The sequence below is a fragment of the Rana temporaria genome, chromosome 7, assembly GCF_905171775.1.
Source record: "Rana temporaria chromosome 7, aRanTem1.1, whole genome shotgun sequence".
Taxonomy (NCBI): Eukaryota; Metazoa; Chordata; class Amphibia; order Anura; family Ranidae; genus Rana; species Rana temporaria.
The window spans coordinates 9,396,266-9,411,164 of NC_053495.1; the positions used below are offsets into that span (position 1 = coordinate 9,396,266).

General features: G+C 46.2%; 1 protein-coding gene across 1 annotated transcript; it reads left to right on the forward strand.

Annotated features, from left to right (window-relative positions):
- The first annotated feature begins 605 nt into the window (after positions 1 to 605).
- Positions 606 to 9,415, forward strand: RPL32 (ribosomal protein L32). Its single transcript, XM_040358849.1, has 4 exons — positions 606 to 713; positions 7,234 to 7,334; positions 7,447 to 7,628; positions 9,247 to 9,415. The coding sequence occupies exons 2-4, from the start codon at positions 7,239 to 7,241 to the stop codon at positions 9,374 to 9,376; spliced, it is 408 nt and encodes a 135-aa protein (XP_040214783.1). The 5' UTR covers positions 606 to 713; positions 7,234 to 7,238; the 3' UTR covers positions 9,377 to 9,415.
- Positions 9,416 to 14,899: the final 5,484 nt, after the last annotated feature.

The following is a 14,899-nucleotide window of genomic DNA, read 5'->3' on the forward strand; positions in this document are numbered from 1 at the left end:
ACCAATGACGGGGCAATTTTCCTCCCACTATTATCAATGATGGGGAACTATTCCTCTCACAGACACCAATGAGGGGACACTATTCCTATTCCTCCCACTGGTACCAATAATGAGGCACTATTCCTCTCACAGACACCAATGACGGGGCACTATTCCTATTCCTCCCACTGATACCAATAATGAGGCACTATTCCTCCCACTGATACCAATAACGGGGCTCTATTCCTCCCACTGACACCAATGGTGGGGCTCTATTCTCCCCACTGACACCAATGGCGGGGCACTATTCCTCCCACTGACACCAATGGCGGGGCACTATTCCTCCCACTGACACCAATGGCGGGGCTCTATTCTCCCCACTGACACCAATGGCGGGGCACTATTCCTCCCACTGACACCAATGGCGGGGCTCTATTCTCCCCACTGACACCAATGGCGGGGCACTATTCCTCCCACTAATACCAGTAACCATTTTCTTCTGCAGGCGCCCCCCCTAAAGTTTGTTTATAACGTTTGGCGACTCCCGTTCCGTCACCCAGGAAACAGAACAGGTAAGTAAGCAATCTGACCCTGCAGTACCTCCAGGCGCCGCTAAGGCCCATAGCGCTAAATCCCTCCCCCGGAAGTCGCCGGGCCCTTCATTAACCGGGCTGTCGGCTCTAGTTCTCTCTCTTCCTCGGGCCGTCTGCGAAGAAGGCGGACGTTCCGAATCGGTGAGTGAATCTGCTTCCATCCGTCGCTTCTCTCCCGGTAATCGGGCTGCTAGTCACCCCGGCCTGTGGAGGGGCTTATAGTGGACGACTGTGAGGAGGTATTTGGTGGGTGGATGAGATATAGGAACGTGTTTTGAGGTAGGCCGGGAGAAGTATGGCGGCCTGTGCGGGATTCGGGGCCCTCCTTCTCGTCTCTGTGTGTGAGACTGCAGAGTCCAGCATTGTCTATAGGGGAGCACTGTAGGGCTACAAAGCCCAGCATTTTATTATAGAGAGCATTGGTGGACTACAATACCCAGCATTTTATAATAGGAAGCATTGGTGGACTACAAGGCCCAGCATTTTATAATGTGAAGCATTGGTGGACTACAAGGCCCAGCATTTTATTATAGGAAGCATTAGTGGACTACAAGGCAGCATTTTATAATGGGAAGCATTGGTGGACTACAAGGCCCAGCATTTTATTATAGGAAGCATTGGTGGACTGCAAGGTCCAGCATTTTATAATGTGAAGCATTGGTGGACTACAAGGTCCAGCATTTTATAATGTGAAGCATTGGTGGACCACAAGGCCCAGCATTTTATTATAGGAAGCATTGGTGGACTACAAGGTCCAGCATGTTATAATGTGAAGCATTGGTGGACTACAAGGTCCAGCATGTTATAATGGGAAGCATTGGTGGACTACAAGGCCCAGCATTTTAGTATAGGAAGCATTGGTGGACTACAAGGCCCAGCATTTTAGTATAGGAAGCATTGGTGGACCACAAGGTCCAGCATTTTAGTATAGGAAGCATTGGTGGACCACAAGGTCCAGCATTTTATAATGGGAAGCATTGGTGGACCACAAGGCCCAGCATTTTATAATGGGATGCATTGGTGGACCACAAGGCCCAGCATTTTATAATGGGAAGCATTGGTGGACCACAAGGCACAGCATTTTATTATAGGAAGCATTGGTGGACTACAAGGTCCAGCATTGTATAATGTGAGTCATTGGTTCACTACAAGGCCCAGCATTTTATAATGGGAAGCATTGGTGCACTGCAAGGTCCAGCATTGGTCTGCAGCAGGGGTGTGGAACTACATTTCCCATGAGGCATTGCAAGGCTGGCAGTTCCAATCTCTCCCAGAGGCATGATGGGACTTGTAGTCCTGCGACAGCTGGAGGGACCTAGCTTGCCTACACCTAGCCTACAGAATGATGGTGTAATACAAGGGCCAGCATTGGGTCTACACGAGGGTGTAGGACTGCAAGGCCCAGCAGTGTGCTTAAAGAATGAGGGTGTAGGACTACAAGGCCCAGCATTTTATTATGGGGTGTATGGTTGGACTACAAGGCCCAGCATTGGTCTGCAGCAGGGGTAGGTGACCTAGGGCCCTGCAGCCCCTGTGGAACTAAAGTTCCATGCAGCATTGCAAGGCTGGCAGTTACAATTACTCCCAGAAGCATGATGGGACTTGTAGTTCTGCAACAGCTGGAGTGCCTTAGCTTGCCTACCCCTAGTCTACAGAATGGGGGTGTAGGACCACAAGGGCCAGCATTGGTCTACTAAGGGGGTGTAGGACCACAAGGGCCAGCATTGGTCTACACTACAGAATGGGGTTGTAGGACCACAAGGGCCAGCATTGGTCTACTATGGGGGTGTAGGACCACAAGGGCCAGCATTGGGCCTACAGAATGAGGGCGCAGGACTGCAAGGGCCAGCATTGGTCTACTAAGGGGGTGATGGAGGGCCGCAAGGGTGCACTACAGGGCCCAGCATGCTCTGGTTATGTTTTCCTCCATATTGAAGCTGTGACTGAAGACTTCCCTTCCTTGGGATTTAGGATCATTGCAGAGTAATGAGGATTGATAACCTGGCATGGTGTTGACAGGACAGGTTTTCCTGCGGTAGAACTACAACTCCCAGCATGGATGGGCTGCTCATGGCGCTCTGACCATACCCAGACTTCTCTTCCAGACTGAAGCCATGGGGGGAGATTTACTAAAATTGGAGAGTGGTTTCCATGCACAGCTGCACCTGATTTTGCAATCAGGTTTTGTCCAAGCTTCATTGAACAAGCTGAAGTTGGAAGCGTATTGGCTGCCACGCTCAGCTGCACCACTTTGCAGTGCCCTTGTTTTAGTAAATCTCCCCCAGTATCCCTTCATAGTTGTGGTAAAGCATGCCCTCCATTTGTGGTAATGCATGCGTTTCTGTAAGTCACATGGGAGTGCGTTGCCATTTATTCTGAATTTCACCCCAATGCGTCTGTGCGGCGCAAGGAAAAATGTGCTATGGTGATGACGCCATGGTTACCGCAACGGTTGGTGTGCTGCGGTGCCGTCCACTCTTTAACTTGTACCTACAGGTGAGCCTATAATAAGACTTGCCTGCAGGTACCGTGAATATCTTCTAAGCTTGCACCGTTGAGAGATATTCACCCAGGATGGAGTTGGTGATGTCACCGGCGCATGCGCTCTGGTACAGGTATGCCATCACTTCAGAGATTTGTGCAGGAGTGACGCCATCGCGGCCCCAGCCGTTCGTACCGCTGGAGACCACAAGCCTGGAGGCAAGACCGGGTGAAAATGGAAGCGGCGGGGAGCCATGACAGCGCTGCACTGGATGCCCCTGTGTTCAGGCAAGTCTGTCATAATGTGCTAGTATGTAGGGCTTACTAGCACATTATGGCATAAGGCTGAGAGGGGGGGGGGGGGGGCGGCAGTTTACTGCTTTAAGGCTTGTTTCACACCTATGCAAACTAAATGTGTGTTTCCACCCATCCAATTGGCATAGCAGGAGAATGTGACTGGCTCTCTATGGAGCGGGTTCACATATCTCTGCAGCGGGTGCGGTGTGACGGAAAGACGCACGCTTTTTTTTGGTGCGTTTCGGGTTCAATTTCAGCTCAAAATTCCGTCTGAGATCGGACCTGAATCGGTGAACCAGCACACACCGGGACCCCTGCTGTGAACCGAGCCTGAAAGCTCAACATCGGGAAAATCAAAGTCCACCAATTCTTAGATTTAACCCTCGATCGCCTCTGTTTAACTCCTTCCCAGCCCGTTTCAGTACAGTGACTGCATATTTTTTTGGCACTGATCACTGTACTGGTGTCAGTGTCTGAATGGCCACCACAATGTCATAGTCCCGCTATAAGTCACTGATCATCACCATTACTAATATAAAAATAAATCCGGTATATATCCCATATTTTGTAGATGCGGGAACATTTGAGTAAACCAATCAATATACACTTATATTTTTTAAACAAATATGTAGCAGAATACGTATCTGCCTAAATTGAAGAATTGTTTTTATTGGATGTGTTTTATAGCAGAAAGTAAATGTATATTTTTGTTTTATAGCACAAAAAATAAACGCATAGGTGACCAAATACCACCAAAAGAAATCTATTTGTGGGGGGGAAAGACATACATTTTATTTATGTAGAGCAGGGGTCTCCAAACTGCGGCCCGAGGGCCAGATATGGCCCTTTACTAGCCTTTATGCGGCCCTTGGGGCACTATTCCTCCAACTGACACCAACAAGGGGGCACTATTTCTTCTAATATCAATGATGGGATACTATTCCTCCTACTGATAGGGGCCCTACTTCCTTCCACTGACCACCAACCCTGAGGCCACATTTATTCTCACTGGGTCTGGGACATTCCTTCCCCCCCCGGCCACAATCTGGCCCTCCTAAAGTCTGAGGCTGGGTTCACACTACTACACTACTTTCATCCTACTTTGCTCTGTGTTCAATGTTTCCCTATGAGAGCGTCTTGTAGCGTCCTACACAAGTCGGTCCGACTTTGAAAATGCTCCCTGTACTACTTTTGGTCCTACATTGATCCTACTTGAAGTCGGACCAAAGTAGTATCCTGTTCATGAAAGTAGGATGGATGTAGGACCAATGTAGCAGAGCAAAGTAGGATGAAAGTAGCCACCACTGAGATACATGGTGATGGTTTTGGAGCTTTAGGTGTGAATGAGGCCCCCGAGTCTTCTTAGACCACCTCAGTTCTTGACACAGTTGCCACCTAGAGGTGCTTGCAGCCGGGAGATCCTTGCAGCCGGTAGTTTTCCCGTCCTCCAGAATCTGACCTGAGGGGCGCTTTGTGCTCTATCAGCTTGTATTATTGGAGGAAGAGTATTGCAGGGTTTTTGCTCATTCCGTGGCTGGCTTATGTTACTAGCTGCCGGAAGATACTCTGCTACAGTGTGGTCTGCTGACACTTTAGTGACAAGGAATTGCTGGTAATGGGGGGGGTTTGTGGGTTAAACAAAGTACCCGACCTTAACTGTTCTCCATGTTTAATGTACCTTTTTTTTTTTTTTTTTATAAATGGTTCACTCGGGCCAAGTTGGCTTAAACTATTTACTGCAGTGACCGTTTTTTGCTGGGTGTGCTGTATATAGCCTTGGCTGTGTTCTGGCATTGAGATGGTAGCTAACCGCCCCACTCCTGCAAAATAGGTGTAGCAGCCATTCACAAGAAGCTTTGGGTTCGTGACATCATCTGTTCACCTCTCCACTTTGGCAAATCGGATGAAGCCTTGTACTCGAATACAAAGCTTCCTGTGAATGGCTGAGCAACACTCAGCCCAACTCTATTGTTTCGGGAGTGGGAAGGTCCTATCCTACTGCCGGAACACAGTGCTGTTTACAGGTAATACAACGTGCCCAGCTAGGGCACCTGTTGGTCTAGTACAGGGATTTGCAATTAGCGGTCCTCCAGCTGTTGCAGAACTACAAGTCCCATGAGGTATAGCGAGATTGACAGGCAGAGGCACGGTGAAACTTGTAGTTTTGCTACAGCTGGAGGTCCGCTAATTGCATATCCCTGGTCTAGTACAGGGGTAGACAACCTGAGGTGCCCTCTAGCTAGTACAGGGATATGCAATTGGCGGTCCTCCAGCTGTTGCAGAACTACAAGTCCCATTGCAATGCGCCTTGAGGCGATCAAGTTCGCATTTGTTGCGCTATACAAGTTACTCACTAACTCATGAGGTATAGCAAGACTGACAGGCAGAGGGACGGTGAAACTTGTAGTTTTGCTACAGCTGGAGGTCCGCTAATTGCATATCCCTGGTCTACTAGTACAGGGGTAGACAACCTGAGGGTGCCCTCCAGCTGGCAGTTACAATTACTCCCAGAGGCATGGTGGGACTTGTAGTTCTGCAACAGGTGGAGGGCCCCAGGTTGCCTACCCCTGGTCTAGTAACTAGTTTATTTTAGCCATCTTGCCCCAAAACAACTATTTAAAGGGATGTTAAATGTGGAATCGGGCTCTAACCACTTGACCTCTGGAAGATTTTACCCCCTTTCATGACCAGGGCATTGTTTGCTGTTCAGCACTGTGCTACTTTGACAATTGCATGGTCATGCAACACAAATTAAATTTATATAATTTTTCTTTTGCACAAATAAAGCTTTCTTTTGGTGGTAGTTGGTCACCTGTTTTTATTATTTATATCAACGAAAGACCGTTTATTTTTGGAATGATTTTTTTTTTTTCTCTATAAAACGTATCCAATAAAATCACTTTCTTTAAGCTTGGGCCAAAATGTATTCATGTATTCTGCTATGTTGCCAGTGATCGGGACTGATCATGCCAACTCTTTTGTTTTTGGGGACACTAGTCTAGTTCTGACCAGGATACAGACCCAGGCACACTATAATAGTAATGGCATTGATCGGTGACTTATAGTGTGAAACATAGTATGGCAGGCCATCAGGGACTGGCGTCAACTGACACTGTTGATGGTGACACTACTACACTGTGCTGGGTGACTGGGGTGATCAAAAGGGCAATCAAAGGGTTTAACTGCCCAACAAGTGTGTGCGCTGACTTTACTCGGATCTGGCTTTCCTCCCTGATTTCAGCGATGGAACAATATGTGGAATCGGGGAGAGAGAAAAACGGCCAGATCTTTGTTTACTATCACGCACAAATCTGTGCTGTGACTGGCCACAGCAATACGCAGGTTTACAGCCAAAATCATTGGCGGTATCCTGCTGACAAAATTGTGCTGTGCCCAATCACAGCACAGAGCATTGCACCCTGAGGAACCAGTAAAATGGTACACTGCTGTGTATAAAATTCATATTAAATATTTCTGCTTGCCTATTTAGGGCAGTAATGGGATTGCCCAATGTGGACAATTGCAGGGCAGCCTACTGCCTCTTGTTTCGACCACTGCAAAAAAAAAAGTTTTGGCTGATGTCGGCTTACAGGAGGTCATTGCATGCTCCTCCATGGGCATGGGGTATTTTGCAGGGGCAGCAATGAAGAGGTATCGCTGTGAAGGTGAATGGGGGGCCTCTAACCATCAAGGGTGGTCAATGTATTCAATCTGGTTTGTTCACCATTTTTATCTTGAAGTGGATCCTCCTATCTTGGTGGAAGGGGTGAGACTTTTTGTAAATGCTTGAGTAACCCTTACAATCTGTAGGGAGAATTAGTAACTTCGTAAAATGGTTAATTTCTATTTGGGGAAACTCATTTTTTTTATTTTTTTTATTCAGGCACCATGGTGGCTCTTAGACCTCTGATAAAGCCCAGGATCGTCAAGAAGCGGACGAAGAAGTTCATTCGCCACCAGTCAGACCGTTATGTTAAGATTAAGGTTGGTACTTGGTCATTTTGCGTATTCTCTGGAGCGCCTTTGTAGAGGATTCCTTATTGGGTACCTAAGAAACATGACCACCTGTGACTGACGTTCTGCTTCCCTCCTACAGCCCAACTGGCGTAAGCCCAGAGGTATTGACAACAGAGCCCGCAGAAGGTTTAAGGGTCAGATCCTGATGCCCAACATCGGTTACGGTAGCAACAAGAAAACCAAACACATGCTGCCCACCGGCTTCAAGAAGTTCCTTGTACACAACATAAAGGAACTCGAAGTTCTAATGATGAGCAACAAGTGAGTAAACGCCAAGGTTTTCCTGATTTGCTTAGGCCCCTGTCACACTTGTACGACTTGTCCCACGATTTGTGAAGGCAAAGCGGCATGACAAGTTGTTTCCCATGATTTCCGATGGCCATCAACCAGCAGGTTGCATAAAAAGATGGCTACTCCAGAATGCACTAATTTACAGGAGAATGCAAAACAGCGGCGCTAGTTTAGGTATGCAGCTTTTGAGATGAAACTGAATATTTCCAGGTTGAGTTTAATCCCCTAATGCACAATTTGCTTCTATCCATATATTGAGATTTCCTGTTTCAGTTCCCAGTTAGCCATCTAGTAGTCCAACTCTGTTTACCTTTGGCAATAAAAGGTATTTGGATGGGCATAGTCAAAAAAACAGCTCCTTGCTTCTGAATGCACAGACCTAATACTGTGTCATGTTTGCTCAATGTTCAGCAATCTTGATATGATCCAGTCATAGGGACAGCAGGTATCCCGTTAACAAGGAACCCCCTTTGTCCCTGCCCCAAAAGGTGCCATCTCTTAGAGGAGCGGAGGAGGAGGCTTTAAAATTATTCTAAAGGTTTAGGGGTTTTCTTTGTCATTTACAATTTATTTTTATTTTTTTGTAATGGATTTGCACAGAGAAGCCTCAATTCTCCTCTCAGGTCCACCGCTGGCACTCTTGGCTCCTCAACACCCTGTGCCCCCATAGCAAGCCTCTTGTTGGCTCCCAAGCCATGCTCTATGCATCCATAAGATACAGAGCTGTGGCTCAGCCCCACCCCCTGCTCTCCCCTCATTTGGTTTCACTGGCTGTGATTGACGGCAGCAGGAGCCAGTGGTTCACGCTGCTGTCTCGGCCAATGATGGAGAGCCATGCACATTGCTGGATCAGGGGTGGGGGAAGCAGCACACAGGTTTTCTACTTGTGTGCAAATACATGAAGGGGGGAAAAAAACTACAGCCTTCACATTCACTTTAAAGCAGAACTTTCCCTTTTGGGTGAAGCTCCTCTTTTTAGATATCTACAGCTGAATAACTTGCTCAGGCAAGGATTTGGATCTGCTGAACTTGAGGACAGATCACCGGCATCCCAGTCAAAAACATCAACTTTATTAAGACATTGAGGTGTGCAGCACAGTCGATGCATTTCTGTCAAATTTGGGCTTGCATGAGTAAGCCTGGTATGGCTGAAACACGTTTACAGTTTGTGCTGCACTTGACCGGGATGCTGGCAATCGTCTTTCTTTAAAAAGATGCTGGATTTCCCTGCCAGGGCTCTGTCTGACTTGCTGCAGCTTCTAATGCACATTATGAGAAGCTCAGTCTGCAGTGAAACTGGAGTAAGCCATTTCAGTCCAGGAGAGGAGACGGTACAACTGAAGAAGGCTGTAGTTAATATTTTAATTTATTCTTGCACTGTTAATTCTTTAGTATTTATGCACCAGCACACTTCCTAATATTGAACAGGGATTTTTTTCCCTTGCATTTTAGTGTGTGTAGTCTTGTGGTTGCACGGTTCTTGTAGTTCCTTGTAGTTTTTACCTCTTTGGCTTCTGCTATAGTTTGAACTCTACGTGTCGAAGTCAGTTTCACACTTTTTTTAATTCACCCTGTTTGCCCTCCCCAGGTCATTCTGCGCTGAAATTGCTCATAACGTCTCCTCTAAGAACCGCAAGACTATTGTGGAAAGAGCAGCACAGCTCGCCATCAAAGTGACAAATCCCAACGCCAGACTGCGCAGCGAGGAAAACGAATAAACCTGTTTAACTTCAATAAAAAGAGAAATTTAACTTTCAGACTCTCTGGTGTTTGTGTGGTAGGGGGGGGGCAGGGGTTTGAATGATCTGGAAAGCTGTCTGTTGATTTTCTAAAACTGCAGAGTGCAAAAATGTGGTGCAGCTTGTGCATGGTAGCAATCTGCTTTCAAGTTTAATTGTCAAAGCTTAATTGAACAAGCTGATGTTAGAAGCTGATTGGCCACCATGTGCAACTATACCAGATTTTAGAGGTAAATATGTCTTTATTGCTTTTTAACAGAAGGATATAATACAATTAACCAATATCTACAATACAGAAAGGATCATAGCAGTATAACTTGTCAGACACTATATAACGAAAGCCCATTATGATTGTGATGAATTCGCCTCCTACATCAGGTGGCTATCAATGCATGAGTTGGAAGAACAAAGAGGGCTGATGAAACATAAATCAGTAAAACTACATCTGATTGTTAGGAAAGAGAGGAAAAGACGGATGGGGTAGGAGAAAAGGGAGAACCGAGCGGGCCACGACACTTCATCAGCGTAAAAATGTGTGGATTAAGCAGCAGGGCTATACTCGAGGCGTTGGTAACGCCTTTAAAGAGTAGAATAGTCGATCAACTATACCAGATTTTACAAGTTTTAGTAGATCAATATGTGTGAGAAACAACTGATTTCAGATCCTTGGACCACTGCAATGGCTGCATGTGCACTGACAGGTCCTCTCCAATGGAGGCAAGTATAGTGGTGGATAGGGAGGTTGTATAGCATTTCCCTTTTCACTTCGTTTTTCAGAAAAGAGAAAAAACAAATCCTTAATGTTCTGGTGTGTTTGGGTAGGTACATAATCTGGCGGTTATACCAGTTTTCAGCTGCACTGTAATTGGCATCGAGTGTCTGGAGTGAACACACTAGTGTTTCCATAATCGTGTTCTAGGACTGCATAAGAGTAGCTTGACCACAGAAAACGCAAGGCCCTATTTAAAATAAAAAAAAGCTGTATGCCTGTCAGCCATGGCGGCATGACTGGTGACAGGAAAAAAAACCTAGGAATCAATCGCTGCCTCCTTGAGATCCCTCCATTGGCTGGCCGTAAAGGGCCGAGTCATGTTTAAAACCCTCTGCCTGACGCACAAATGTGTACATGGAAGTGCCCCCCAATATTTAGTTGAGAAAATAAAATGCCAAAACCCCAATTGCGTCCTACGATCTACTAACCAAAAACTACTGCATATCCCAAAAGCCCGCTACAAGACCAAAGGAGAACAAAGATTTGCAGTCCAAGGACCTCGACTGTGGAACACGTTACCGACTAATGTCTGATTGGAAATTGATCACCAGGCCTTCAGAAAAACTTGGAGATCCACTTATTCTGAAGGTTAAACAGAATGAAAATGGATGCCAAGCGCCTTGAGGTGATACAGTTCGCAAATGTAGCGCTATACAAGTTTTTCACTCACTCAGCCACAATCCTTTGTGTCCATTCATCTGAAGAAACAAAACTTTGCAAGTAATACCTTGTATTATGATCATAGCACCAGTTTCCCCCCCCCCCCCACCTGATCAGTTATTCCAGGACTGTGAACCTGAATGCCTAAAGACAGCTTTTTTTTTTTTTTTTTTTTTTTTTTTTTTTCCCTCTTCAGAGGTGTGAGGGTGTGTTATTTATTTTTTTAAATTCTCCCCCCTATCCCCTTTGGATTTTGGGGTTGTATGGGTTTTTTTTCTTTGTTTTTGAATTAAGATTGTTCCACTGTTGCTGTTTTTTTTTTTTTTTCACTTGTATTCCCAGTGCATGCATTGGCACAGCTATTGTAAGAATTTGAGTACAGCAAAGGATTTGTAAGTAGGGAAACTGTTTGGCATTTAACAATGGCGGCTGCTCTATTAGGAGAACCCTGGACCGGAGAGGTCAGTCTAGTAGTTGGTGCACACTTGGATGGTCCCTGGGGCTCATTCGGCAGCTTGTTTTATTGTGGCTGACGAGGATGTTTCCATCCTCACAAATATGCTAGTTTTCCACATGACTGCAGTGGAAGCAGTGTGGCCTTTCAGGAGGCATTATAGTGGGCCGGCTCAGTCTGTCCCAAGCGTCACCTGGGTGTGGTCTGCACCCCCCCCCAAGCGACGCCACTGCCTGTATTACATTGGGTGTCAGTCCAGACTTGGAAGCGAGCAACTTGCACAATAACACTTTAATCTGTGGCCAAACTTCTACACTGTGGACACTAATGCAATACAGACACACCTTCTGTAAGAGAACCACTCTCCCTAGGCATGCAACATTTCTGAGTTGGTACCAAGGAGCGTGTGCCGGTCTCCACCAGCTAAGCCAGGGGTGCCCAACCTGCAGAGCCCTCTGATGTGGCCCACAACCTCTTGTTCTGGGAATGTCGGATGGGTAAGGCCAGAATGCAGGTTGCCTACCTGCCATGCAAGAGCATCAGTGTTGTGAATAAAGTCCGCAGTAGAGAAAGCAAGCGGCTGCGGAGCTTCCTGTATACCGCCAGCTCCTGTCATAGGTGGAGTGATACCAAATGCACTCTGCCTGGGACAGCATATATATTACTAAAGTCACAGTATATATGGTCATATCTGTTCTGCAGTGGTTACTGGGCTGCTTTCAAACTGATCCGCAGGTCACCTGCACTGAGCCATAGACTTCTGGTTTTACCTGGGTGGGGGGGTTGGTGCACTTTCAGAAAGGGCACCACGCCTGCAGGATATAACAGAATTCTATGGCAAAGTACAGCTAATCTGCAGGAAAGCCACAGGTGCACTGCATCCACGGTGTGGGTACACAGCAGACCATCAGTGTAAAAGTAGCCTTGGGCCCCTTTAACATGATCTGTCGGACCCTCCATTCACCTCTATGGAGCGGCAGATGGTAAACAGACTAAAAAAAATAAAAACCGTGGACCCGTCCCCTTCCGTTTGAGGGCCCGTAGAGTGGTCTGTGTCTGATTTGCATACGCAGAGTGGATGCGGACCTGTGATCTGCTCATTGTGGCCACCGGCTGGTTGCTAAGTTGCTTAAGTGGCCCTCGCTCTTCAAAAAGTTGGGCACCCCTGTCACCTACCACCCAGTGACTGATCTGCATGTTGCTATTGGATACAGAAAACACACTCGGTTGATCAGATGTTTTTAAGGGCAGAGGAGAGATCTGGGGCTCTATTAGACCCCAAAATGTCTCAGTAAAGGCCATACTATAACTGCCCATGTGTTGTCACTGCCCATGCTATCACAAGGGATGTTGTCCATTCCTCATGATAGCAAAAAAGTGTTTAAATAAATGTAGAGAGAAAATGTAAAAAAAAAAAGGTTAAGTAGAAATTAAAGCTCCACAAAAAGGCGAATGCATACATCGGTCCTGCATGCATATATAAACAGTTTCTTACCACATGTGCAGACTTCCCAACCTGCAAAAACTAATTTCAGGGAGGTGGTGCTGCACGACGTGCCGCTCCATGCAACCCCCCCCCCCCCACATCAGTATTAAGAGTTCCCCTTTACTGTAGAACCTCCTGCTTGCATGCTTTGTGTACCTATTGTAACGGTATGGCCCGTGATACCCAGAGACTTTTGAAGGATATGGGGTACTCCTGTGCCAGCTTCACCAATGACTCTTGGGTCTAGGGTCATCGGATGACAGAAATTATATCTTGGCTTACATGAGATGGGACAGTAATAATTCATGTATTGCAGGATATCTTGAAATTTTACAGGTGGTTAATTCTGACCCCAACAGGTCAATAGGAGAGTGACTCATTCATGTGGGGACACATACTGTTGAGGTGTGGAGTCTGGTTCCTAAGATATTTCATTGTGTGAAAGTCTATTGATGATAGATGTGTTGGGGGTTGGCAGTCTGAAAGGTCAGCCATTTCTTTTCAGCTGTAGTGGATTAGCATGTCAATTACGTCTACAAAGGAATGTGTATTGTGTATCAGGTGAGAATAGCTTATCGCGGAGTTAGAACGTCTGGGTAAATGACTAGTAATTAGTTCATGTAGATTATCTGAATGTCATTATCTAAACCGTGGTTCTCAACCTGGGGGTCGAATGACAATTTGCCAGGGGTCCCCGAATCCTGGGCTGTTCCTGAAACCCACACGCTCTCCCAGCCTTTTCGTGGCCACCCAGCTGGGCTGTTCCTGTAGCCCGAGGCCACCCACTTGACCTCTTTGCAGCCGCCCATTGAGTTCACGGCATGGCTGGGGGGCAGAGACTAGAGGTCAGCTGACTGGTGAGTAATGTAAAGTGGGAGGGGCTGGAGGAGACCCTATCTCCTGATTTCGGCATAGGTGTCACTGCTGAGGGACACTACAAAGTCGGAGACACAGTGAGTAACATTACCTGTGATTATAGTTGCCATTAAAAGTCCCCACTACAGTTCTCAGATCAGCAGATAACCTTGATCAAAAGCACCAAAGTTGGCCGATCGGAACCCCCCTTCACTGCCACTGATCCCACCCTACCTGCACTGTCACCCCCCCCCCCCCCACCAAGGAGTAAGAGAAGGAATAAAGAATACATGAAAAGAGGGGGAGGAACAAAGAAAAAGGGGGGAGAAAGAATAAGAGAACAAGAAAGATGGCTAGAGAGAGGGAAGGGGGTAAAAAGCAAGAAATTAGCATAGAGAGATAAAAAGGAGAACAAAGAGAGTGGTACAGTGGGGATCGAAAGTTTGGGCACCCCAGGTAAAAATTTGTATTAATGTGCATAATGAAGCCAAGGAAAAATCTCCAAAAGGCATCAAATTACAGATTAGACATTCTTATAATATGTAAAAAAAAGTTAGATTTTATTTCCATCATTTACACTTTCAAAATTACAGAAAACAAAAAAATGGTGTCTGCAAAAGTTTGGGCACCCTGCAGAGTTAATATCTTGTACTGCCCCCTTTGGCAAGTATCACGGCTTGTAAAACGCTTTTTGTAGCCAGCCAAGAGTCTTTCAATTCTTGTTTGAGGGATCTTTGCCCATTCTTCCTTACAAAAGTCTTCCAGTTCTTTGAGAATTCTGGGCTGTCTGTCACGCACTGCTCTTTTAAGGTCTATCCATAGATTTTCAATTATGTTGAGGTCAGGAGATTGTGAAGTCCATGGCAAAACCTTCAGTTTACGCCTCTTGATGTAATCCCCCGTGGATTTTGAGGTGTGTTTAGGATCATTATCCATTTGTAGAAGCCATCCTCCCCTTTAACTTCAGCTTTTTCACAGATGACATCAAGTTACCATCCAAAATTTGCTGAAATTTTATTGAATCCATTTTTCCTTCTACTCGTGAAATGTTCCCTGTGCCACTGGCTGCAATACAACCCCAAAGCATGATTGATCCACCCCCATGCTTCACAGTTGGACAGAGGTTCTTTTCATTAAATTCTGTGCCCTTTCTTCTCCAAACGTACCTTTGCTCATTCCGGCCAAAAAGTTCTATTTTAACCTCATCGGTCCACAGAACTTGTTTCCAAAATGCATCAGGCTTGTCTATATGTTCATTTGCAAAGTTCAAACGCT

Excerpts from the sequence above, each read along its gene's own strand:
- RPL32 (XM_040358849.1), top strand. The coding sequence starts at position 7,239 with ATGGTGGCTCTTAGACCTCTGATAAAGCCCAGGATCGTCAAGAAGCGG. Across the intron at positions 7,335-7,446 it reads ACCGTTATGTTAAGATTAAG|CCCAACTGGCGTAAGCCCAG; the intron begins GTTGGTACTTGG and ends TCCCTCCTACAG. Across the intron at positions 7,629-9,246 it reads GTTCTAATGATGAGCAACAA|GTCATTCTGCGCTGAAATTG; the intron begins GTGAGTAAACGC and ends TGCCCTCCCCAG.